The sequence below is a fragment of the Epinephelus fuscoguttatus genome, linkage group LG20, assembly GCF_011397635.1.
Source record: "Epinephelus fuscoguttatus linkage group LG20, E.fuscoguttatus.final_Chr_v1".
Taxonomy (NCBI): Eukaryota; Metazoa; Chordata; class Actinopteri; order Perciformes; family Serranidae; genus Epinephelus; species Epinephelus fuscoguttatus.
In genome coordinates this window covers 37,315,428-37,341,094 of record NC_064771.1, presented here as the reverse complement: position 1 = coordinate 37,341,094, position 25,667 = coordinate 37,315,428, and the positions used below count along the sequence as shown (strand labels likewise).

Genomic DNA, 25,667 nt, shown 5'->3' with positions numbered 1-25,667 from the left:
AGGCTTTTTCGGCTTCAAACGTGTGTATTTTGTAGCAACCTGTCTGTGTATTTCTCAGTGGTTTCTTAGGCTTCAAACGTGTTTTATAATGTTCTGTCTGTGTTTTCCATGCAGCTTTTTAGACTCTAAATGTGGGTGTTTTGTAGCCACCTGTTTGGGTTTTTTTTCAGCAACTTTTTAGTCTTCAAATGTGGATGTTTTAAAGTGACCCGTCTATGTTTTTCTCAGTGACTCTTTAGGCTTCAAATGTGGGTGTTTCATAGCGTCCTTTGTATTTTTCATCCAACTTTTTAGACTCCAAATGTGAATGTTTTGTAGCAACCCATCTGCATTTTGTCAGTAACTTTTTAGACCTTGAACCCGGGGGCTTTGGAATGACCCATCTGTGTATTTCTGAGGGGGTTTTTTAAGGCTCCAAATATGCTTCATAACATTCTGCCTGTGTTTTTTAAGCAGCTTTTTAGACTCTAAATGTGGATGTTTTGTAGCAACCTGTCATTGTTCTCCTGTGACATTTTAGGCTTCAAATGTGGGTGTTTTAGAGTGACCACTCTATGGTTTTCTCAGTGACTTTTTAGACTCCAAATGTGGATGTTTTGTCGCGACTGCTTTCCTGTGACATTTTAGGCTCCAAAACATGGGTGTTTTGTAGCAACCCATCAGTGTTTCTCCTTTTGGGATAGTGCCGTGTAAAGCAGTTGTTTTTACTATGTCCTGCTGGGATTGTGCCACCAAAAACTGATGTTTTAAGCCAAACCATGGTCTTCCTCTGCCCATAAACAAGTGTTTTTTTCTGCTGAAACATAACCATGTCAACCATAGCACTGTTGAAAATTTAAGTTTTGTTTCCGCTACATGATAATGTACAACTTTAACATATCCATGGTGTGCAGAAACAATGCCAACATTTAGTAAAGAGTTAATTTACTGTGACACATTTGTGTTTATCACTTTTTATTTTCAGGTATAGGGAGGATATGAAGTCATTATGATTGACATGAGTCAAGTCTAAAGTCATCAGATTCATGACTTGACACGACATGACAGATAACCAGTGTCACTGGAATCTTGTATTTACTGCTGATCTGTGCAGCTGCATAGAAACTGGTCTCAGCATCTGATGACGTGGTTCTGATTAAGCACTGAGTGTTTAGTGCAATTAAGTGGTGCGTGGCAACAATACAAACATGAACCTAAGTTACAGCATATTTGATGATGCATGGTTTTTGCACTTTATGGGTTGTATGCACATGGAGGAACACACTTCTTGTACTGTATGTCGCCTTGGATAAAACTGTTGGGCTAAATTATTATAATGAATATAACAATGACATGTTCTGACTCCTGAGAAAAACTCACTATAAAATATTCTTTATTTAATAATTATATGTATCAAATGTGTTCCACTGTTAATTCATTTCCACATATAGACCCCATATATTGTCCTAATGGTGTAATGTATGATTTATAACTTGATATTTTTATGACCTTCATTAAGAGATTACAGCCTCTTAATGGCGCCTGCACATACAGATGAAACACTGACACCTGCTGGACAGACACTAGTATTGCAGCCCAGTATTGGGACCCGCCCAGAAACCATTCCACACTTCTTATTGGTTTAAAATTCAAAAGCGTGCTATTTGATTGGTCACCTTATTTCCTGTCAGCCAATCAGCGTTTTTGTTTATAGCTGCACACAAAGGTCATCAGGGAACTATGAAGTGACGCAACTGGCTCGCAAGGTGCCGTTCATGTAACATCCAGGAGGCTGTAACGTTATAGCACCCACAGTTTAAAAGAAATGAATCACACAGACATGTAACTGAGCTTCTTATTAGCTGAGACGATGCTGTGTTTGGGTGTGAACACGGTGAGGTCGTCGCTGTCTTTACAAAAGGTTAGTAGCTAAACTAACATTAGCATAAAGCTAACGGTAGAGAAGCTAACAAGCTAGCATCGGTCCTGGCAGAGCTGACAGGCTCAGTTTGACCTTAACGTTATATTTTCTTTGGTCCACAGTGGTTGATAAGATTTGTATTAAATATACTGTAGTGTTTCTGATATTTTAACAGCGACATGTGTCTGTTATATGTTCCATTTCTAAGACACAGTATTGGTACATGTAGTTAGCCAAGCTTTGAGCCATAGCTTTGGAGTTTGTGAGTTAGCATCAACTATCATTGCATGTTTTCACCTTGTACTTTACTGACTGCAATCACAATAGTGTCTGTTATCTTCATCTATCTCTGGCACATCAGTGCAGGTGTCAGTTATATTTCAGGGTTGTGTCACTGATATGAAACCAGGTCATTTGTATGCAAGAAAATACATTTCAGCAGCTTCCGATGTTATTGTTTTGTATCTGAGGTTGTACAATTTGACTTTTGCCAGATCAGTCTTCACTTGCTTCTCTGACATAATTTGTGTTAGAATATTTTAACCAGCTGCAAATGAAAGGTTAAGATGTCAGCTGCAAATAAATGTGTTTTAATGGACACAAATATCTTGTAAAATTAAGGGATTTGTGACTAAAATCATGTTGTGCATTTCTACCAGCCATCAAGGTTCAGTTCAGATTTATTAGTCACAAACGCCCGTTTCCACTGAAGAAGTTCTTGGTACTATTTGGGGGGCAGGAACTTTACAGGAACGTCCTCTCGCTCGGCCCTCTCAACCGTTGTGTCTCCACTGAGAGAGCGGAGTACGAGGAAGGTTCCTGTAAAGTTACCGGGCTCTGGATGTGACGATTGTGACCATTTTGACTGGGCGACGCGGCAAAGAAACATTTGTCGTACGATTTGTCTTCCTTTTCTTGCTTTTCTTCTTACGAAAGTGAGTTTTAAAAATGCCGGCTATTTTGTCGCTTTCTGTTGACGTCACATCCCGCCTTGAGTATATCCAATCAGCACCAAGTAATCCCCAAGCCCCACCCAGGAGTTTCTCAGGGCCGTTCTGAGTACCTACTCCGAGGCAGGGACTAGTTTAGCCCCTGTAAAAGTTCCGGAACTCTGTTCTTCGGGGGTGGTTCCTGCGGTGGAGACACGCACCAACGGCCCCGGCCCCTGTAAAATTACCCCGAAGCTCCTGCAGTGGAAACTGGCCTCTAAAACTCTAACTGGGTACAAACGTGTGAAATTTTTAGTCCGGGAAGCTCCACCTTTAAAAAACCCCAAAACAAAACAATGACAGCACCTTAAAAAGTCTAAAAGCAATCACTACTACCTATAACCAATCAATAATCTATAAAAACAGGACCAGTGCATCACTCTAGTAAAGTGCATAGTGTCATGTTATTGCACAGCTACCCTCTCCTGTCGTTTAAAAGTCTGATGGCCTCAGGGATAAAACTGTTTCTCAGTTTGCTTATTCATGTTTTGAGGATTTTGTATCCTTTCACTCGTTGGGACTGCGGGGGGGTGAAGTGAAGTGTTGTGGTGTGGGTGGGGTCCTTGATGATTCTCAGGGCTTTGCTGAGGCAGCGCTGGGTGTACAGGTCGTCCAGACTGGGCAGCTCGCATCCAGTGATCTTTTCGGCCGTGTGAACTATTCTCCTCAGCGCAGGTTGGTTGGCACAAGGTTAAAATGCTGTGTACAAAAACAAAACAAGTGACTCGACCAGTAGATCCAACCTGAACGTTTAATTCAGACAGAAACCAGAAAACATCAGCATTTAACAGAAAAGCCTTTTTCAACGCCCATTTTTAAACAATTTATCAGTTGTAATGTTTGATCACTTTTGCCATTGACCAGTCAAAATAATAACAATTAACTAACAATATTCAAATTAGTTTTAATCTCTCCAAACACAGTCACAGTTCATTCATTCATCTTCTAACCACTTCATCCTCTTGAGGGTCGCGGGGGGGCTGGAGCCTATCCCAGCTGACACTGGGTGAGAGGCAGGGTTCACCCTGGACAGGTCACCAGACTATCGCAGGGCTGACACATAGAGACAGACAACCATTCACACTCACATTCACACCTACGGACAATTTAGAGTCACCAATTAACCTGCATGTCTTTGGACTGTGGGAGGAAGCCGGAGTGCCCGGAGAGAACCCACGCTGACACGGGGAGAACATGCAAACTCCGCACAGAAGGGCTCCCACACCCGGGATCGAACCGGCAACCCTCTTGCTGTGACCAGACGATAGCTGTCTGCCAACCAACCCCGGTCTCCCCGACTATTACTTTAGAGTTTGCTCCTACAGCATAAGTAAGAATGTGACCGATGACATCACAGCTTTGTGAGCAGAGAACAAGCTGCACTGCTAAATTAAAGTTTGCTGTCTTCTTTCACTGCCATCAGTAAATGAAAATAGAATTTATCAAAGCTGTTAGAACAGAAGAAACAAACAGGGAGTGCATGGAAGCAAGATGTTTTCAAAGTTTCATTATAATTAACCAGCTCATATCCTTCTGTCTTTCAGCTGTGCATCCTCTCGCTGCTCCACCTGAGACATCAGTCCTATAACTGCACGGTGCAGTCGTGGAGGAGAGGTCAACACAGCGGTACCATTCGCCGCTTCTCTTCTGGACCAGGTTCGTCTGCTCCTCCTGCACTGACTGACTCCTCCTCCTGCACTGAACCTGAACCCAGCCACAGTACCTCCACCTGGTCTCCTGACCAGGGCCCGCCGCCTGCTCCCACCCACTGCTGCATGAGTGGCTGTCATAACTGCGTGTGGATCGAACACGCAGAGCAGCTGCTGGCGTACTACCATGACGGCGGCGACCGTGCACTCGCCGCTATAGAGGAGAACGTCCTCGATGAGAACCTTAAAACCTACCTGAAGATGGAGATTAGGCTCTTGAAAAAGACATGATGGATTCACCTCTGTGACATCATGGAGTGTAGAGTGAAGAATCTGAAACTGACTGAGTGTGAGCACAGTATAACACACTCCGGTCACAGAGTTTACCTCCATGTTTTCACTTCCTCCTTCAGTGGGTCACACACACTGCAGAACATTTCAGAAAACTGCCACTATGTACCAGGTCAGTATGTGAACTGTAGGAGTAGCTGTTGTCCTCAAAAATCCACCCGTCCTGCCTGAAATAATGAAGCCAGAAAGAATGTTGGCATTTTAAGTCTCTGCAAACCACAGATACATCACATGTGCATGTTATTATGCAGTGGTTAGTTGAGACGTTGTGTTTCAGCAACACTGTGATTAATGTGTGGTTAGGTTTTGGCACAAAAACCACTTGGCTGTGGTGAGGAAAAGATCATGTTTGGGCTAAATGAATCCCAGTTTTGGTGGCACAATCACAGCTGGAGAAGCCGACGATGTCTTGGTGGAAAACAACCACGATTCATAGCTCCTCCCTCGCTGGTCACTTAAACACCACTGGTGTTGTTGTTTGTTGGTCTCAGACAGTGGTCTGCAGCTTGGCAGACGTCTCGCCTCTGTGCCACGCCATCCACTGTCCCCTCCACCTCCCAGTGTCAAAGTACATCACGCAATTAACATTAATCTGATTTGCATGAAATGTGCAAATGTAACATATTCGTGGTTTGCAGAAATAATGCCAACGTTACTTTCTGGTGACTTGGCTGAACAGAAGCAGTCAGATGATCAGACAGGTCGTAAACAAATTCAAATGATCTAAAGCACTTCATTTAGATGGAAAACTGAAAATATGAACACCTGAAGTGTTGGTAATAACCCCTTAGCGATACCTCTAAGGTATTGACTGAAATAACACAGCCCCAGGTGATATCAAAATGTCTCCAGTCAAATGATATCTGCACTTTATCCATTGTTTTTCGTGATCCCAGACCGTCACAACTACCCGCCAGGTCAGCAGACTTTGTGCTGCTGCTGCTGCCTTCAGAGCCACTCTCCTTCGTCAGTTCAACATGTGCTCAGTCACACACTGAAATGGCTCAAATCTGTAAAGAAACCCATAAATAACCATTCGGTAATATTAACTGTGAGATGCCAACAGTTAGCCTTGTCACTGTGTGTGTGCAGGCAGGCAGGCAGCCTCTCTATTTCCAGTGTGGAGCTCACACTCCAGCAGCAGCAGCAGCAGCTACGACCCGAGGAACCACGACGAACGAAGAACCCAAAAACGGAGAGAATTCTTGATGAATTGAAGTCAAAGGGGTCAACGTTTAACAACAGCAAAACTGTATTAAAACATCAGATTACAAACACTTTGCAAACATGTTACCGTTTAAAACTGAGCTGAAGTCAAACTTTTCCATGCTCTCTTCGAAGCCAGACTCCACCGACAAAACAGTAATTTTACCTCTCTGAACACAGGAGCTGCTGGTCTACTGCTGCCTCCGTCAGTTAGTTTGTTTGGATGATTGTGTGAGTTTGGCATTTTAAAGGGTTTCGTTTGGATTTTTTTAAATTAAAATTACTGTTTTTGTTGATGGAGCCTGGCTTTAAAGAGAGCAGAGATAAAGCCCAGTTCAGACCAAAGATTCATGACGAGACGAGTTGAAACAGGCAACTAGTAGTTCTAATAACCTGCCGGTTCACACCAAGTCACCACCATGAGACGGTGTATCATCTCTACTCAACAACTCTCTGTACTTCTGTTCTGATTTGCAGCTGTTCAGACTTATTTTGTGGCTGAATATAATTCGTAGCTTCTTAAAATCTGAATGAGTATAGTGATAGTGAGATACTGGCTACAGTGAGGAAACAAAGCCAGCATCAGATGGACTGTGCCACCATGAGGACGGAAACAGAAGGCTGGCCCAGGACAGAGCACCTTGCTGCAGCAAGCGATCATGTCGTCATTTTGACTTGACCTGCGAACTTCACTACAAGCTGATTGGCTGTAGAAACAGTTGATGTGCTTTACGTTCTAAAACAAGCCACCGGCAATTTGACCAGCTGAGTGTCAGGTGACACCATCAGCCAGCTTGAGTCGAGCTCAGACCGGCCAGTTCATACCGCTGCAACTTTTCGCTGCAGCGTTCTAAAACAGTTTTGTCTCGTCATGAATCTTGGGTCTGACCTGGGCTTTTGATTCACTTTCTGTTTCCCCGTCAGAAAGGCAAATTTATGAATCCTTGGATAGCGAAGAAATGGCCCACCTTACTCTACATCTGATTGGCTTACCCTGCCATTCTTACCCAACCAATCCAACCAATGAAGCAACATTTCTAGACAATCATAGGGAGCATAGTGATTCCTTCGCTGTCCTAGGATTAGCAAATATATGCATCAGAAAGGGCTGTCTGTTCAGGAAGTACAGAGAATACAACTGGATAAATCAGACTTGGATTATACTGCAAAGTATTTGTTAATTTGTTTCACAGCTTGATTCAATGACTTTGTTGATTCATTGTTATGTCATGACGCACATTTGCCATTTGCACTTTTTGTTTTATTTATCAGTTTGTATGAAGTTTGAACTGAAGATTTAAATTGTATTTTTATGTCTTTACTAATCATTTGCTTCATTGTATTTAAGAGTGTATTTTAATTATGTATTTAAAAGTTATTTTTAATAGTTTGTTGAATAAATGTTCTTCTGAGATGACAAGAACATGGAGAACTGTTTCTCTGTTGGCCAGTAGGGAGCGCCAGATAGACATCAAACTGTGTGTGTGCTCTCATGAGGATAAAATGTTTCATCTGATCCTCTTAACATGTTCATTTCATCATCGGGAGGATTTATCCAGCGAGCCCGACCAGCTTGTTTTCAGGAACAGTCTGAAGTGTGTCAGACTCTACGTACTAAAATAATAATAATCATAATACTGAAATGATTCGGGGCGGCACGGTGGTGTGGTGGTTAGCACTCTCGCCTCACAGCAAGAGGGTTGCCGGTTCGATCCCGGGCGTGGGAGCCCTTCTGTGCGGAGTTTGCATGTTCTCCCCGTGTCAGCGTGGGTTCTCTCCGGGCACTCCGGCTTCCTCCCACAGTCCAAAGACATGCAGATTAATTGATGACTCTAAATTGTCCGTAGATGTGAATGGTTGTTTGTCTCTATGTGTCAGCCCTGTGTCAGTCTGGTGACCTGTCCAGGGTGAACCCTGCCTCTCGCCTGATGTCAGCTGGGATAGGCTCCAGCCCCCCCGCGACCCTCAAGAGGATGAAGCGGTTAGAAGATGAATGAATGAAATGATTTGCAAACAGGATACTTGACTGAAGACAGAATCATTCAAGAATTTGATGCCTGTCAGAGATCAAAGTTTTGAACCCAGTAATAACAGAAGTAATACCTGTGAACAAGTTCAACACTGACTGACTGAATGTGCAGTTTGTAATTCAGTATTTATAAAAATCAAATGTATACATTAATGAGATTCTGCTGGATGAATGAGGCCTCTCACAGACCTGAGGTAACACCCTGATGGATCACGTCACAAAAGAAGCAGCATGTGTGGGGAGTAACTAAAAAGTTACTTTTCTCAGTAACGCATTACCTTTTGGTTTAAGTAACTGAGTTACTTTTTAATGAAGTAGTACTAGTAGTATGAACTAGTAATGGTAACTAGTTACTATTTTCAGTAACTAACACAACACTGGTTACGACACACACTCACCGAGCTCCTCATCTTGCCAAATTTGAGAAAGTTATGTTCAGATTAAAATTGTATTTATTTACAGTTATTTTATTTGCTGGACTGAAGCTATAAATGGTGTATTTATTGTACCATGATATCATTTAGAAAACGTGAGAATCAAATATGATACTGCAGGTATTTAATGGTGTTTTCATGGCTTTTAATGTTGTACACTTAATAAATAATTATTTTATCAAACCGATTAAAAATGAAAATTGCATTTTAACAAGATAGAGTGGAAATTGTAGTATGAATATACAGCCCTTTATATGAACCCTTACCTGGTACAACTTCTGGAACACCAGATTCTCTCCAGAAGTCAGCAGGTGGAAAAGTAAAAGGTGAAAAGAAAACAGTAAACGTGGAGAAAAGTAGTATTTTAAATTTTTTGTATACTACAGAGCAAGAATGTAAGCCAACCTGAAAAACAGCCATAAATCACCCATGCTACAAGAGTCCAGAATAAGTGGAAGAAATATACAAGAAACTGCCAAAGCAAGTTGAAATGTACATTTACAGTGTAATACACGAAGTCAGCGGACACTGGGTGCATCTGCCCAAGGGGTCATAATTCACCTCAGTTTCCCTGGCGTTTCAAGCAAGACACTGCTCAAGACACTGCTCTAAGCACCACCAGGTGTTTTACACACGTGTGACACTGCCTTGCATTTATAAATAAACACCTGGCATTTATAATTGCCACAAGGCGTCTTAATCGCCATCAGGGCTGCATTCAAAAATAATAAAACTAGAAAGGTTTTGAAAGCAGGGAAGTATTAAATTTAGAACTTGAAGAAGAACGACAGGTCTGTCCCTCAGCAGCTACATATCTTTCCCCATCTGACTGCATCCTCAGCTTGTATCAGAAATATGCCTGTTTTAAAATAACGATACCTTGAATTATAATGCTAGTCATCAAGTCTGAGAATGTGTTAATGATTTACCTCTTTCATATCATATAAAATGAATGCTTAAAGTTATTTGTATAAATTTCACTCAGTAGAACTCCGATTTAATAAGTCAGCACTTAAAAAATGTAAACTGCGTCTTTAAGGCAGACAAACAGATGATTAGCTGGGAAACATCATGTTTATTCACTTTACATGGAGCTAAAATTAATACAGAACTAAGTGAAATGTTTGCCGAATGTGTTAGTGTCAGTTTATGGGTTGTAAGACATCATAAACCATCTTTTAGAAGGGAGAAGTTTGTTAACTGTAAAGCTCGCTCGGGCTCTATTAAATTAATGTAGCAGGGCGAGTGAATGGCTAACATAGGAAAACAGCACTTTGAGATGGCTGTCAGAGATGGCAGAGGTCTGATCACATTATCCAGTATGAGGTGTAACAGGTGGTGTGTTTCACATGTTTAATTTCCCAATCACTCTACAAAAGAGGATTAGCGTACCGTTAGCTTATTGTTACCACTGGAATACTCAGGTTACGGTTCAGCCCCACATACTTGGAATATGCTTAAACAAATCTTAGAGCTGACCTCATCAATACTGCCGAGACAACGCCAAGGTTTCATTGCTAATCTTATTAATCATAACTTTTGTAGTGAGTTATGAGGCCCTGGTTGGCCTGGTGGTGGCGCTGTAACTAAGGCCCAAAAATTAAATTTCAAAGAGGCCACATCCCTCAAAGTCAGGTTGACTTGAAATTGGAATCACAGCTCCAGCTCAATGAAGTTTTTGAAAAACAAATTTTTGACATCTCCTCCTGGATCATCATTGAACCAAGCTCATCAAAAGATGCATAAAGCTTATTGATATCTCATAGTGTTTTAAAGACGTTGACCAATGAATTTGAGGGACATGTTCACATATGCACCTGAAACATGCCCTGAAAGATTAATTCAAATCAACCACTAGGGGGCGCCACAAATGTAAAAAAAACAATTGCCATGGCATAAATAACACAAATCAGACTATGAATCCAATATATGGACAGAAATATTGTCCAATGTCACAAAACTTGCAGGAAATGTTTCATGACAATGTTGAACCACATGTTTGAAATTATTTATAAATTAATCAACAGGGGGCACCATCGCTTCCAAACTGTTCAAATCCCTGACCTTGGAAAAATCTGACCATAAATCAATGACAGTTTGTCCAAACATCACTAAACTAGGTGAATATTTTCAATTCAGCCATTGACGCATGTCCCCACAATTTTTCTGCAACTGACCAAAAGGGGACGACAGAATTGCCAGAGAAGATTGGGACCAGCAGAGATTTGGACGTTAATGAATGATTATCTGTCTGATGTAATACACTTTGAAAGGTCTTGATCATTTTTCATGATTTTTGATTGATTTGTTTTTGATGATTTTGGTTTTAAAAACTGCAACAAACTGTGGAAAGTGCATGAGCTGTTCTCTAAAGGACGTTTGACCTGCTGTAATTTTGTTAACAATGAAATTAAAGCTACAAGAACGTCTGACAAAAGTTTGTCCTGTGTGGCATCTGATCCCATGGGAAACATGCATAATGTGTGAAGAACACAACATTGTGTGTTCAGAAGATGCCGTTGACTCAGCTGGTGTTGAGATAACATGAACAAAAAGCACTCTGTGAGAATCAGTGCTAACATTAGCAAGCTGGGCTAACTAGCATCAATGTTCAGAGTGGAACACAGTGTCCTTATGATACTGTGAAGACGGAATAATGTTCTCTAAAGGTTCATGTTCTCTTGTTGTGTTCTTTGCATTAAAAGATGCTGATGTGTCAGAAATGATGAAGCTTACAACCTTTGGTAAAGTCACCTTTTGTAATCTGCAGGAAAACACAAAGTAGCACACAGTGGTGAAGTCAGGTCTCCACTTTATTGAATATTCTGCTTCAGAAGACAGTGAACATATCCAACAGGTGTTGCAGTGTTACAGGAATCTGACATCACATCAGAAATGTTTGCAACTAAATGATGTTAACAGAGACTCTCTCCAACAAAACAAGATCTGCAATTTTTACACATGAGCTATGAGTTTATATTTCAAGAGACAAAGCAACTGAGTATCAATAAAGGCTCTATCTATGTGCCAAGAGTTAGATTATAAAGTTACAACAAAAAATATCTGTGACCTACCAAGCAACTAAAGTTTAAACTGATTGTGAAGCTGTGAAGCAACAAAACAGTTTAAGAAGAAGGCTGTGCATTGAGTCAACATGAACTAACACGTGACAAATCAGATTACTACAGCTTTAAAAACACCAGCAATGTACTTATCATCTAACAAAATGGAGTTAACAGCAACTCTCTCATCAAACAGTAAAGTCTTAAACTGAACCTGAGGTCAGGGTTAAAGTAAAGACTCAGAAAAACACAAACCAGAAAAGATAACCCTTTAAATATTAGGCATTAAGAAGAAAAGGAACAAATCCTAAATCAAAGAACAGGTGTGTTATCTACCTTATGTCCCAACATAATCAACATGATAAATTCAACAAAACAAGTCAATCATTTTCCTTTTACATGAGCTGTGAGTTTCTACGTCAACATATTTGTGTTCACAAAGTAACTGTGATTCAATATAAGCTCTGTATCTTTAAGTATCAGGAATTACAATAGAAATGAAAACAGTTAAAACATATTGTGTGATGTACCAAGCAAAACTGAAAGTGAAGCACGGAGCTGTTTGAGAAGAAGGCTGTGCATCGAATCAACATGAACTGAAAAATAGAAAATGACGTTTAAAGTCACTTTATGACATCATCGATTTTCCTGGTCCCTCTGGGTTTGAATGCATTTTTTTGATTTTTGAGGGATGTATAGGCTAAAATAGGATGTTAGGTTGCCCCTTAAACTTTGAATATGAACCTGTGTCCCTACTGACAGACCAGCAATCTAACAAGTGTTTGTCATGGCTTCTACTGAACTGGACTCAGGTACGCATAGGCGGACAGATTTCTAGCCCCGAAGCCTGGGTAAACAGGCTCAGTGAATTTGGTGTGGAAGGTGTAGAGGTGACGCAGAGTGTTAGATGAGACTCTGTAGAAGGACAGAGTGCCAGCAGGCCAGTCCAGATACACCCCGACTTTGTCGCAGCCATCAGAGGGAAAATCAGTTTCCCACTGCCAACCATTATGATATGCCCTCACAAGGTGATGTGGTACAAAGTTGAAATGGTCAACAGCCCACGACATGGTATTATATCCAAACTCTGAACTTTCCCCTTTTCTTTCAGTTCCCTTGTATGCAACAGCAACATAAACAGATTCTGAGGAGCCAGGACTCCACTCTACCTCCCAGTAATGGCGGCCAGTTAAGCTCTCTTTGCACAACACCTGAGCATATGTATCGAACCTCTCTGGGTGATCAGGGTATGACTGCTGTTCTCCATATGTTGCCTTCTTGTCTCCCTCAGACAGAGTGAGGAAGTCGTTTGCAGTGTTTGGGTCCAGGGTGAGATCAGTGGCATCTGAAGGAGAGACCAAATTAAATTTAGTCATCCTGAAGGTCAAACAGGTTTCTGGAAGACAGTTATTGGTACAGCATATTTAAGGCCTTAAAATAAAAGCATGAAAAAAAGACTTACACCAGATCAAATCTTCTCTGTTAGTGATGGTCTCCACATCAATGGGGTCAGGCTTTGTATAGTCTTCACTGACCAGGATGCCCTCCTTGTAATGATAGATGGTTGCCCCTTTGTATTTCTCATTTGCTGTGGTTGCTATGAGAATACGCAACCTGTTGTTGTTCTTCTGTGCTTTGGCAAGGTCACGGAAATCTTTGGCTTTTTTTCTCATGTTGCTGTAAATCTCGTCTGAGAAGTACCATGACTCTTCATTGGTACTTCCTGATGTAGGTGACTTTAAGTAGGTGGCCATCTGATCCAGGTAGGGATCATCTCTTTCCATGGAGGTGAAAACAAAGCACAGAGCATTCTCTACATCTGGAGCAAGAACCTCTCTGTCCAGCTCTGACTGATTTGGGACAATCTTTATTCCCTCCATGGTATCTACACAGGATCTGATGACGTTGATTTCTCTCTCTTTGTCATCCAGCCACTTGCTCAGTTTTTCATGACTGAATGGCGACTTGTCTCGGTCTTCAAAGAGTTCTTCTACTGAGCTCTCATCTGTTTTACCATCACGGATGGAGGGAAGTTTCTTCGCCAAGGTCTGTCGGAGGTTAGTTGCAAAGTAATCGCACAATTTTTGGAAATGGCTTAATTCTTCTCGAATGACTGGGAAATTTTCTACCACTCTGTCTTCCAGAGAATCATTGCATCTGATTCCTGTTTTGCTTAAATCTTCCAGAGCATCCTGCACCCTCCCTACTAGTGCGTTGCTGATCTCTCTTGACAACTCAGCAGCTTCAGTGTCCAGATTCTTCAGTGGCATCAGCCAGACCATCAGTGGAACAGCATTCTCTCCTTTTCCTCCCAGTAGCTGTGGAAGTTGAACGTAGACCTTCACCGCGTCTTCAAATGTCGCAGGGTTGCTTTTAAGAATGAAGTCTCCGAAGAATTTGCAGGAGAATTTGTTGGTCAGGTCTTTTTCTTCATCACTCAGCTTTATTTCAGCTTTTCCCTCAATACTAAATGTGGGGATCTTCTTTATCACAGCCTGCATGCTGCCCTGGACGCTCTGAACCTTGCTGGCTTCTAACTTCTCACTGTCAAACACAAAGAAAGCATTTGCCCCGTACAGGATCCCGGTGACCACATGTGTTGCGCCGCTCTTCTTAATGACATCTGTCTGTTTGGTGTCCATGGTCATGATTTTAATCAATGACAACTCTTTGAAGTTGGTGTTGGCTTTGTACTGACACGTCACTCTGCTCTGATTCTTGAATTTCTTCTCATCATTCAGATACTTGGCAGATCCTCCGACTTCAATCAGTCCACTGCAGAAACTGAGCTTCAGAGAAGCGCTAACATCCAGCAGAGAGGACTTGTTGTGAATGGAGTCAGATGCAGAAATATTAAATGCACTGCTATGGTTGGATCTTTCAACTGTGTTCTCTTGTAGAGTTTTCTCATCCCACAATGTCAGACCTGTAGAAAGTGGAAAATATCAGTCATTCGTTAAAATCAGAAAAATACTTCCCCTCCACATACATACATTTTAAAGGAATGCTTCACCCACAAAATGAACATTTGTAAATCACTTAGTTGTGCTGTGTGACCTTGAATTTGTGAAGAAAACAGCAAATATATTGATTTGTTGATTGATTGAGGAACATATGTAACATCAACTAAACTAATATCAAAACATCTGTTTACAAACTGTCCCACAACTCGTGCAGAATAATCCCAACCTCACTTATCCAGTCGTGTGCTCAGGACTGGATAAACACTACAAAGAAAACCTTGGTTTTAGAGTCAGGCTTTGAAGAGAGCACAGATCAGTTCAGTTTTTTAGCTAGAAGTCCTGCTTGTTAAGTTAATTAAATCTGGGTTACACTGTATGAGTTGTGTAAGACTGTGTAAATGGAGGTTTTGAATTAGTTCAGCTTTTGTTCGACATTGATCCAAATTAACTAGTAAATCACTACGTTCACTGTTTTCGATGGAGGCATGTGAGAAGAACAAGGTTTTCTTCATGAATTCAAGGTCACACAGTGTGACTAACTGATTTACAAATGATTGTTGTGTAGTGTAAGTATTCCTTTAAAGTATGTAAAATAGAGAAACACTTATCATGTGGTCGTCACGGCAAACATGGCACCTGCTTTGGTGATCTGCGAGACACCACACCAAACAATGTGTATTTAAAGACAATCGATAAGTGATTTGGGAGACTAGAACCAACCAAACAACACAGCAAATAACGTGCGAATGTCTGACAGAGTCACAAGACAAAAGATCAGGGAACGGAGAGAACGAGAAAAGGCAATTGCCGCCATGGTGGAGGAGATGGCTAACCTGTTGGATGCTGAAGAGGACACAACTGCCTGGGCGAAACTATTACTTCGTGAAACTTTGTCGATCAAGTCGGACATAGCACAAAGGTTTGAGCAGCTTGAAAACAAGTTTGAAACCATGGAAAAGTCCATCCAGTCGCTGACGAAAGAAAACAAGGCAGCCATCAACAGAGTGTCCAATGCGGAAAAACGCATCAACGCGCTGGAGGAGGAAAGCAACACAGTCACGCCATAAGTGACAAAACTCCAAGATTAAATTGAAATCCTCCACAATCAATCCTCCTCAATTAATAGGAGTAAAAGGAATAACATCGGTTTAATGAACATTAAGGAGGGAGCCGAAGCTAGTGGTATGGATGTTTTCCTTGGCAAAATCCTCCGCTATATCCTGGATCTCAAGGAAGATGAGAAACCACCGGAGGTCGACAGGGCGCGCAGGGCGCCTCGACCACGTCCAGATCCCGGTCAGCCACCGAGGCCCATCTTTATCCGCCTCCTCCGGTGGCCTGACCGACAAAAAATCCTCCAGGCTGCGGGGAAGAAGCCTTCTCTTTCCTGGGAGGACTCACAGTTCTTTGTTCGACAGGATCTCTCGGCCAGGGTGCAGCAACAACGAGCAGCGTATACCGGCATCATCGAGAGGATTAAAAGCAAGGGATACCGGTTCGGAGTACTCCACCCGGCGAGATTAATCATCACCATTGATGGGCAGCGACTGATCTATGAATCCGCAGCTGAGGCAGAGGAGGACCTCAAAGTCAGACTGCTGAGTATCTTCTGAGTTGGTCTGGACTGTATGTGAGTAGAACATAAGTTAAACCGTGCAAAAAGAAGTAACTCTCTTCCGTTGTTCCTTTTTTCTTTTAAACCCGTCTTGAACGGCGTCGGACCCTTTTCTTTCTGAACTGCATAAATAGCCTATGTATTTTGTTGGTGAAATAGAGGGAAGAGATAGAAGGGAAGGAGAGAAAAAGTCACTTACTTCAACTTAAGGTGACGATTTAATTTTTTTCCCCTCTCCTCTCTTTTTTGAAGATGCAGTATTTTACGTTATTAAAGATGAAGTGTGAAAGACAACACAGTTGGTATTACATATCAGATTGTCTTTTTCTTTTTCAAACTAGATACTATTAAGTCGTATTTGGTCTGGATGCTCTAGGTCACCACAGGAGACCCACGCCTGACCCTCACGGATAGGAGATGGGCATAGCTCCCATCTTAGGGTTAGCTTTTGTTTTTTGCTCGCCGATTGGCAGTGTTTTATTTTTCATGTATTTTTGTTTTTCATGTGTTTCATGTACTCTTTCCCTCTCCCCCTCCCTGTCCCCTAATAGGATCTGCTTGGTCAGTACTATCTTGCACTCTTTATCTTCCTTGTCAGGTACACGCCACATCTGTCATTTCTTGATAGATGCCTGCTATATTACTAAATGATTAGAACCATAAAATTAATTTCCTGGAATGTAAATGGGATCCAGAACCCTGGAAAGCGATATAAAATTCTATCCCATCTTCAATCCCTAAACTGCGATATTGCCATGATTCAAGAGACGCATCTTACAAAGCAGGAGTCGCAGAAATTGAAACAAAGATGGGTGGGTCAAGTGTTTTCCTCACCGGGTTCAGGAGCTGCCAGAGGTGTTAGTATACTAATTGCTAAAATAATTTCTTTTACACCTTTGGAAATAAGAGTGGATGATGAGGGGTGATATGTTGTTCTATCAGGCCTACTCCAGAATGTGAAATGCACCTTGGTTTACATCTACGCACCGAATTCAGCCCAGGCCCTCTTTCTCTTTCTGCTCAATACTTTGTTAGCCCAGTTTGCGGATACGCCTTTACTGATCGGCAGGGATGTCAACCTGGTTAGTGATGCTAGTGTTGACCTATCGGGTGGCCCCCTACCATCTGATAGAGCGTTATCAGCAGCTTTTAGTGAGATGCGGAGCTCACTGGCATTGACGGATGTATGTCGTCTGGAAAATCCAAAAGAGCGGATGTACATATATTATTCCAATGCACACAATTCCTACTCTAGGATTGACCATCTCCTCATCTCATCCAGTCATACCATGAATGTTATAGACACAGAAATTTATAGTATACTCATCTCAGATCATGCACCTCTGTTGATGACTTTCAGCCCTACATTTGATACCCATCACAGAACAAAGCAATGGAGATTTAACAACTCCTTATTGCAGGATGTAGAATTTGTTTCCCTGATAACGCAAAGAACCAATGAGTTCTTTAGAATAAACATGAATTCAGTCTCCTCCATTCAAACGGTTTGGGAAGTGTTTAAAGTAACATGCAGGAGCTGGATGATTGCCTATTCAACTGCCAAATTGGGGCGGCAGTAGCTCAGTCCATAGGGACTTGGGTTGGGAACCAGAGGGTCGCCTGTTCAAGTCCCCGTCCGGACCAAAATATGGAGCTTGGACTGGTAGCTGGAGAGGTGTCAGTTCACCTCCTAGGCACTGCCGAGGTGCCCCTGAGCAAGGCACCAAACCCCCCAACTGAGGCAGCCCACTCTGACATCTCTCCACTTAGTGCATGTATAGGTCCAGTTTGTGCATGTATGTTTTCGGACCTGTGTGTAACTGACAAACAGAGTGAAAAATTGAATTTCCCCTCAGGGATTAATGAAGTATATAAATACATTTTTAAAAAAATGTAGGTTAAGAAATGAAAAGAAAATCAGACTATTAGAAGAAATTAAGAAACTAGAGACCCGACATGTGGTTGAAACAACAAATCTAGCCTTGAAGAGGAAGCTTGTTATGGCAAGAGCTGACCTACAGTCAGTACTCCACAAAGAGACTGCCTTTGCTCTGTATCGTCTGCGTAGGAGACATTTTGAGAGTGGTGATAAAGTGGGTAAAATGCTTGCCTATCAGCTCAAGCAGCAGGAGAACAAACACTTAATACCAGCGATAAGGGACAGCAGTGGGAATATTACTGCAGAACAAGCTTTAATAAGCTCTGCTTTTTAAGAGTTTTACTCCAAACTTTACCAGGCTGAATGTCAACTACAGGAGCACAAGATGGTGGATTTACTTGAGGATATCCCCCTTCCTAAATTGAGTGCACTGGATAGAGATGAATTGGAGGCACCAGTCCGGGTTACAGAGATCCTCACGGCAAATCTCCAGGGGGAGACGGCTACACTATAGAATTCTATAAACAATTTCAGAGCATCTTGTCTCCAGTTCTGACCCAATTGTACAATAACATTATTGAAAACCAGTCAATGCCAGTGACGATGCGCTCAGCCACAATTTCACTCTTTCCCAAATCAGGAAAAGACCATTTAGACATGGGAAATTTTCGGCCCTTAAGTCTACTAAATAACGACTACAAGGTGTTCGCAAAAGTTCTGGCCCTTCGACTAGAGAAAGTTATCACCTCTTTGGTACATATTGACCAGGTAGGATTTATACCAGACAGACTCCCAGCCAACAATATGAAAAGACTGCTCCAAGTCATGTTTAAAGCTTGCTCCCTCCAGTGTCCAGTGGTAGCGATATCACTGGACGCGGAGAAAGCTTTCAATAGACTAGAGTGGTCTTATTTGTTCCAGATATTGTCAAAATATGATTTTGGACCATTTGCTACCCAGTGGTTAAAGGCCCTGTCTAATAGTCCTGTTGCCGCAGTTAAAGTTAATGGTCAGATTTCAAAGCCTTTTTATCTCTACCACGGCACAAGACAGGGTTGTCCCCTGAGCCCACTTATTTTTGTTTTAGCTCTGGAGCCACTAACATGTGCCATCTGTGAGAATACTGACATAACTGGCATAAGAATAGGTGGCCACGACTTTAAGTTAAACATGTATGCAGATGACATTTTATTAACCCTATCAAACCCAGTTCATTCAATATCAAAAGTTTTGGAATTAATCAAATCCTTCGGCAAGTTCTCAGGATACCAAATCAACTGGAGTAAGAGCGAAGCAATACCTTTGAACTCTAAAACATTTTCAGTGGACCTGAGCAATACCCCCTTTGTATGTAAACCTGAAGGAATGAGGTATTTAGGAATAACCATCAGATCACCGATTTCCAAAATTTTTGAGCTTAACAGCCCTCCCTTATTAAGAACAATTCGAGAAGACATTAAAAGATGGACGGCTCTGCCACTGTCACTATGGGGTAGAGCAGAGGTCATAAAGACAAATATACTACCCAGACTGTCGTGCATTATTTCTACCCTCCCAGTACAATTTCCACAAGGATGGTTTAAGGAGATTGAGGCTCTACTCACCAGCTTTTTATGGAAAAATAAGAAACAAAAAATAAACCACAAAAAGCTCTCAAAACTAAGATCTCAAGGTGGTCTGGGTGTCCCAGATATATCTCTGTACTACCTCTCATACAATGCAAGATTTCCACTCTCTTGGGGTTACAGTAATATCACGACAAAGGGCACCTGGGACTGGCTGGAGAGAGAATTAATCAGGGAATGTAACAGGTCCATTTCTTTATCCTCATTATGGTACTGTCCTAAACTGCCGTCCAAATTAGATAACCCAATCATCAAGTTTTCATGTGACATTGTAAAAAAACTGCATAGTAACTTGGGCACCAGTGGAATCTCCCTCCCATCGTGTCCCTTATGGAACAAGTCACTATTAACAATAGGTGGGAATCCACTATCTGATAAAATATGGCAGAGTCTGAATGTACTTAGGCTCAGCCAAGTGTTGAGGGATGGTTCAATACTTCCACTTTCTGCACTCAAAACTAATTTTGGACTGAGCAGCAATTCATTTCTAACATATGCACAACTTAAAGTCAATTTAAACAAACTGTCAATGTCAGGCAGTGCCATTGGTAGCCATATGGAAATCGATGAGAAGCTGGAGGATATTGCCCATGGGAGAGGAGTAGTCTCCAAACTTTATAGACTTTTATGTATTTGATCCCCTAATTGCAATGTCCCAACCCAACTGCGATGGCAGCAAGATCTTGGAATTAATTTAGCATTATCCGAATGGGATAGCTTGTGGAGGAAATCGATTAATAGTTGTGGGAAAGTGGGAAAGCTCTTCCATATGCTATGGCACTGCCCAGCCATTGAGTCCCTATGGAATGAGGTGGCATATATGCTGTCAGGGATTCTCCAGCTTTCTCCTACAACATGCCTGTTGGGCGCCCCTGTTGAAAATATTCAAAGTAATAAGCATCAAAGATTAATCGCCCTTGCATGCCTATCAACAAAATGTATGATTTTAATGAATTGGAAGGTGAGGAAACCCTCCTGCTTCTCCAGAGATAGATGGCTGGGGAAATTTCTTTATTTATTAAGTATGGAGAAAGCCACCTCCATCCTAAGGGATTTAGACAAGGATAGAAGTGAGCTCTGGGATTCTGTGTTTACTGTTGTCATTGGCTTGTCTTTATTATTTACGAAAATAAAAAATATAAATATTAAAAAAAAAAAATAAAGTATGTAAAATAAATACTTTCCTATGATTAATATTTTGTCGAACATGGTTTTCTCCAATAAAAAGTGCAAAAAAAAAAAAAAACTCTGAAAAGGGGGGCTCTATTTCCTCTTCCTCATTGAGAAATTCTGGACCTGGCCTCCGCCCTGCCCACCACTGCTGCTTGCACTCGGTTGACTGATCAATGAGTTTCTTGAGAAATGTTTTGGCAAATACCCATGATGCCATCAAGCCAGAAGGGGGCGCTATAATAAAGGCTGAAAATGTTCATTTTGCAATGGCCACGCCCCTCACAACCTACACAGATGACTCAATTTTTTTATTTATTGCAAGATGATATATGAACTGATACCACATGAATATCCTGTCTTCCAAAGATCAACTGATAAATGGAACTACAAAGCATCTCCCAATTCTTTTTATATTGAGTACGAATTTTAAAGAGGTTAGCATTATGTTTGTGCTTCATGAAATGATTTCAAAGTTCCTGTAAGCAGAGCTGTGACAGGTAAATATATAGTCTAAGTCAAGACTGACCTGGGATCAGTGCATCTCTGCGAGCATCATAGAGCATTCCTAGGCCAAAGGGTCGACCCAGAGAAGCAACTGTCATGTCTGAGGCCATTTCTCCAACCTGTAGGGAAAAGTAACCACACAGCACTCAGTACTTAATTTACACCCTTCTATCATATGTGATGAGAGTTTATAACACGGAGTCAACTGTCCTCCAGAGAGGACGACAAAGATCAGAGACAGAAAGAACGACAGTCTTAGAAATGCAGTATTTCTCTGTAGACACCAGTCTGATGCTGATAGTTTTACAGAGTTCATTCATTCATTCATTTTCCGTAAGCACTTAGCCTATCCCAGCAAACATTGGGTGAGAGGCAGGGTTCACCCTGGACAGGTCACCAGACTATCACAGGGCTGACACATAGAGACAGACAACTATTCACACCTCCTTTTTGACCCGCCTATCTCTCTCTCAGTTCACCCCAATCTCCCTCACAGACTTACCTGTTCTCATGGTGGGAATGAAAGCTGCCACTTGCACCCTGGACCCTATCCCATCCCATCTTATCAAGGCCTGCCTTCCCACTTTATCACCGCTCATCACAACAATAATAAACTCCTCCCTATCTACTGGCTCAACATACTCATACTACTTGACCTGAGTGCAGCATTCTTAACATCACCGGCACTGCTCTCTCCTGGCTCAGTTCCTACCTCTCCGACAGACACCTGTTCATCAGCATAAACAATTGCAAATCCCCCACTGCTCCCCTCTGCCAAGGTGTTCCCCAAGGTTCAGTTCTCGGCCCCCTCCTCTTCATCCTGTACATTCTCTCCCTTGGTCACATAATCTGCCGTTATGGACTTCAGTTTCACTGCTTTGCTGATGACATTCAGCTCCACATCTCCACCAAAGCCATCACTCCTGCCACTCACTGTACCATCACCAGCTGCATCACCGAAATAAAATCCTGGCTGCAAACCAACTTCCTAAAACTTAACTGTGACAAATCAGAAGTCATCATCATCGGCCCCAAATCTCTCATCAAACCCACCCATAACCATCAAACCCTCTCCATCGATGGCTCCACTGTGCTCTCCTCCCCCCATGTCCATAACCCTGGTGTCATCTTCGACCAGACACTCTCCTTTGACCAGTGATGGGAATAACGGCATTATAAATAAACGGTGTTACTCACGCGCTACTTTTTTAAAGTAACGAGTAATCAAAAAGGTTACTGTCTCCCGTTATAACGCTGTTACCGTTACTCACAATAAAATGTACCATTACTCGACTTTACTTGAGTTCACTGAGGAGACTTTCACCAAGCAAGCTCCATCTCAGTGGAGCTCTAAAGTTTTTTTTCTTTGGTGAGGGCACAGGTGAGGGGGAAGGGAGGGAGAGACAACCGCATAAGTGATGATGATTGGCTTAGGGAGAGTAAAATTTCATCATAAACCAATCAGAGGCAGAGTAGGGCAGGTATTCACAAGCACACAAGCAGGGCTGTCAGGTCCGCTTAGTAGCGGCGACTCTGGGCTTGTTTTTTTGTAAAGTCACGCCTATAAATATTGGTAATTGCAGGTTGTGTTTCTTTGAGCTTGCTTCTGAAATGGAGTTGCTTATTTGGGCTTTCTCTCTAAACGTCGCCTTTCTCTATATATATCCGTCTAATAAGTTATTCAAACGTATGTTAGTATGTCGGACTGCAGGATGTTTCCACAGCTCCACTCCCTCCACTCCTCTCCTTCTCCGCAGGGCCGTGCACAGGCTAATAGAAGGTCAGGGGCTCAAAGGCAGAAAAGGGCACTGGGTCTAGCACATTCACAACTTACAAATCACGACTGGACCAGGCTACTGGTGCTGAATGTACGTTCAGAGATAAGTTTCATTTTTCACAGAAATGCTTGTAACGTTAGATGCGGTATGGGAGTGGCATCACCCAGGGCTTCCAATCACCGATCTCTCTCTATCTGATATTTTGTTTCAATCAACATCTGTTCGGCAGGGCAGGGAGAGCAGGCTGTGCGCGACATGGAACACAACAAACAAAAACGACCTACAGAAAAAGGGCACTTTTCTATGCAAGGCAAAAAGGCAGGGGCTCAAACACCCTTTGAGGTCTATGTGTGCACGTGCTTGCTTCTCCGAATACACACAGGTGACGGTCAGTCAGTGAGACTTTTCACATTTAAATTGTGCGATTAGTTCTTTAACTATTTCGCTAACAAGTTGGGCAAAATATGCAAAGAATACAATAAAGATTTGTAGAAAGAGAAAGAATTAAAAGATTCGACTTCATTCCTTTAACATATTCAATGTTGAGTTTCATTACATACAGTTCTATTAAGGGGGGGTGTCCAAGCAATTTGACATATCTGAGCATTTTATAAAAAAGAAACACTATAGTTACTTTTCCAGGTAATTAGTTACTTTTATATTGCAGTAACTCAGTTACTGACTCAGTTACTTTTTGGGGAAAGTAAGTAGTAACTATAACTAATTACTTTTTTAAAGTAACGTTCCCAACACTGCCTTTGACCAACACATCAAATACTTTTTACGTAATTCCTTTTCCACTGCTGCTCCCACCTTCTGGAACTCACTCCCTAAACACATCAGAGACTCCTCCTCACTGCACCTTCAAGAAAACCCTCACAACACACTGTTTAAAACTACTTACAACCTCTGAATTCAGTGTACTTTCCCCGCCCTTTCTGGACTATTTGCCGCACAAAAGGGCTCCCCCACCCCGGGTTCGAATGAGGAACCCTCTTGCTGTGAGGTGACAATGCTAACCACTGCACCACAGTTCAGTAAAAGTCTAAATACACATCTGTCTTTGTCTCCCTCTGTCTCTGCCCCCCAGTTTGTCCTCACCTGGTCAAGTTGTGCAGATCAGCTGAGTTGTGTGAGAGTCTTGTTGACTTCCAGCTGGAGCTTCCAGTCTGATGATCTGTGATGTTGAAAGGTGACTTATATACTGTCAGATACTCTCTTCTATTGACTCCTCCCACGACACGCCTCAACACGTGACCTGAGGCCTGTAGAACAGGGAGATAGACAGGCAGAGTGCTTCCTTCACCCGCTTCTGACAGACTTTAGGGGACACATATTTAACTGTTCTGAGACTGCAACCCAGGCATCCCAAAACAACACAACTGAGTACAAACAGGTCCGTGTCTGTGAAAACATGGACGCTTCAACCTGGCAACACAGAAGAGCTTTTTTCTGTATAGAAAAGATGACAAAATAAACTTTCTTTTCTCTTTTCTGCATTCTGGAGCGATCCCCATTTTTTTTGATTCATTTAAGGACTCTTTTTGGACAACGCACCCAGAGGTTTGAGCGCAGTGGTCTTTCCCAAAATTGTAAGACGAATTCGGCGAGCGATTTGTGTATGCCGCCATCTTGCGGCGGCGCCATTGCTGCGGTGACATGTGTCAGTCATCAATTAATTATGCTGTCATTGTGAACTGACTCTCTACAATGACAGCATCATGAATACAGGGTCCCTACACATTTTTTGAATTTCAAAATTCCATACTTTTCCTTACTCTAATTTCCAGACTTCTCTGCATTTTTTGTTTGTTTTTTTGTTTTTTTTTACTCAGATGCGACATCTGAGTAAATATATCAGTGTGTCATATTTCACATCATATTGAATTATTCTTAATAGGCGATTGTAGCCAAGTACCATAATGGCATGCAAATAAAAACTCAGTTCAATGTCTGGGCTGAGGCAAAAAGGTTGGGACTCTGGGTGCAAGCGATGCAGTAACAAGACGTCTGTGTTTTTTCCTTTCATGTGGCTCAGAATCGCCTTCTCCCCCATGTTGGCGATGTCAAACGATTTCACACAAAGCTTCCATCTAGCTCTGTGTGTGAATTGGGAATCCTTGGCCAACCAGTATTTATATACGGTATTGTCAAGCCATCCATCCAAAAACTTGCATCTACCCATTGTGAACCACGTGAAACTCGTCTTCTTGTCAAAGGTGCGGTGTTGGAGTGAAACTTGATACCTGGGGGGCTGGAGGAGGGTCATGGGGCAGCGGACTGGACAGACCACTTGTCAATCAGGTAAAAGGGGCGGTATGTTTTCTGAGACGTTTGCTCTCACACAAACTGTGCTTGGCCCGGCATAAAACACGACCCGGATTGATTAAATTATTTTTGGAAATACCTAATTTTCTATTTTAGAAAACAGTATTTCAGAACAGTGGTAATAGTCTGAAAACATAAATATTTTTCCATACTTTATTTTTCATTTTCCATACTTTTTAATA

General features: G+C 42.0%; 2 protein-coding genes across 9 annotated transcripts in view; one reads left to right on the top strand and one right to left on the bottom strand.

The window, feature by feature from the left end:
* The first annotated feature begins 1,719 nt into the window (after nucleotides 1-1,719).
* Nucleotides 1,720-7,676, top strand: oxld1 (oxidoreductase-like domain containing 1). The gene is made up of 2 exons (XM_049563407.1): nucleotides 1,720-1,900; nucleotides 4,434-7,676. The coding sequence occupies exons 1-2, from the start codon at nucleotides 1,850-1,852 to the stop codon at nucleotides 4,827-4,829; spliced, it is 447 nt and encodes a 148-aa protein (XP_049419364.1). The 5' UTR covers nucleotides 1,720-1,849; the 3' UTR covers nucleotides 4,830-7,676.
* Nucleotides 7,677-11,353: 3,677 nt separating this feature from the next.
* LOC125880642 (neoverrucotoxin subunit alpha-like) overlaps nucleotides 11,354-25,667 on the bottom strand; it is a 244,586-nt gene continuing 230,272 nt past the window's right edge. For 4 of the 8 annotated variants that reach the window (XM_049563293.1, XM_049563295.1, XM_049563291.1 and 1 more), the window contains exons 2-4: nucleotides 21,402-21,498; nucleotides 13,083-14,546; nucleotides 11,354-12,965 (exon numbers count right to left, since the gene is read on the bottom strand). In XM_049563293.1, coding sequence (XP_049419250.1) covers nucleotides 12,415-12,965; nucleotides 13,083-14,546; nucleotides 21,402-21,489 — 2,103 coding nt within the window. In that variant the 5' untranslated portion in view covers nucleotides 21,490-21,498 and the 3' untranslated portion in view covers nucleotides 11,354-12,414. Of the gene's footprint in view, nucleotides 12,966-13,082; nucleotides 14,547-21,401; nucleotides 21,499-24,258; nucleotides 24,423-25,667 lie in introns of all 8 variants that reach the window. The other 4 variants (XM_049563292.1, XM_049563289.1, XM_049563296.1 and 1 more) reach the window with 2 other exon arrangements.

Bases quoted from the DNA above. Each gene is read 5' to 3' on its own strand.
- oxld1 (XM_049563407.1), top strand. From the start codon at position 1,850: ATGCTGTGTTTGGGTGTGAACACGGTGAGGTCGTCGCTGTCTTTACAA. The intron at 1,901-4,433 runs GTTAGTAGCTAA...TCTGTCTTTCAG, and splicing joins CGTCGCTGTCTTTACAAAAG to CTGTGCATCCTCTCGCTGCT.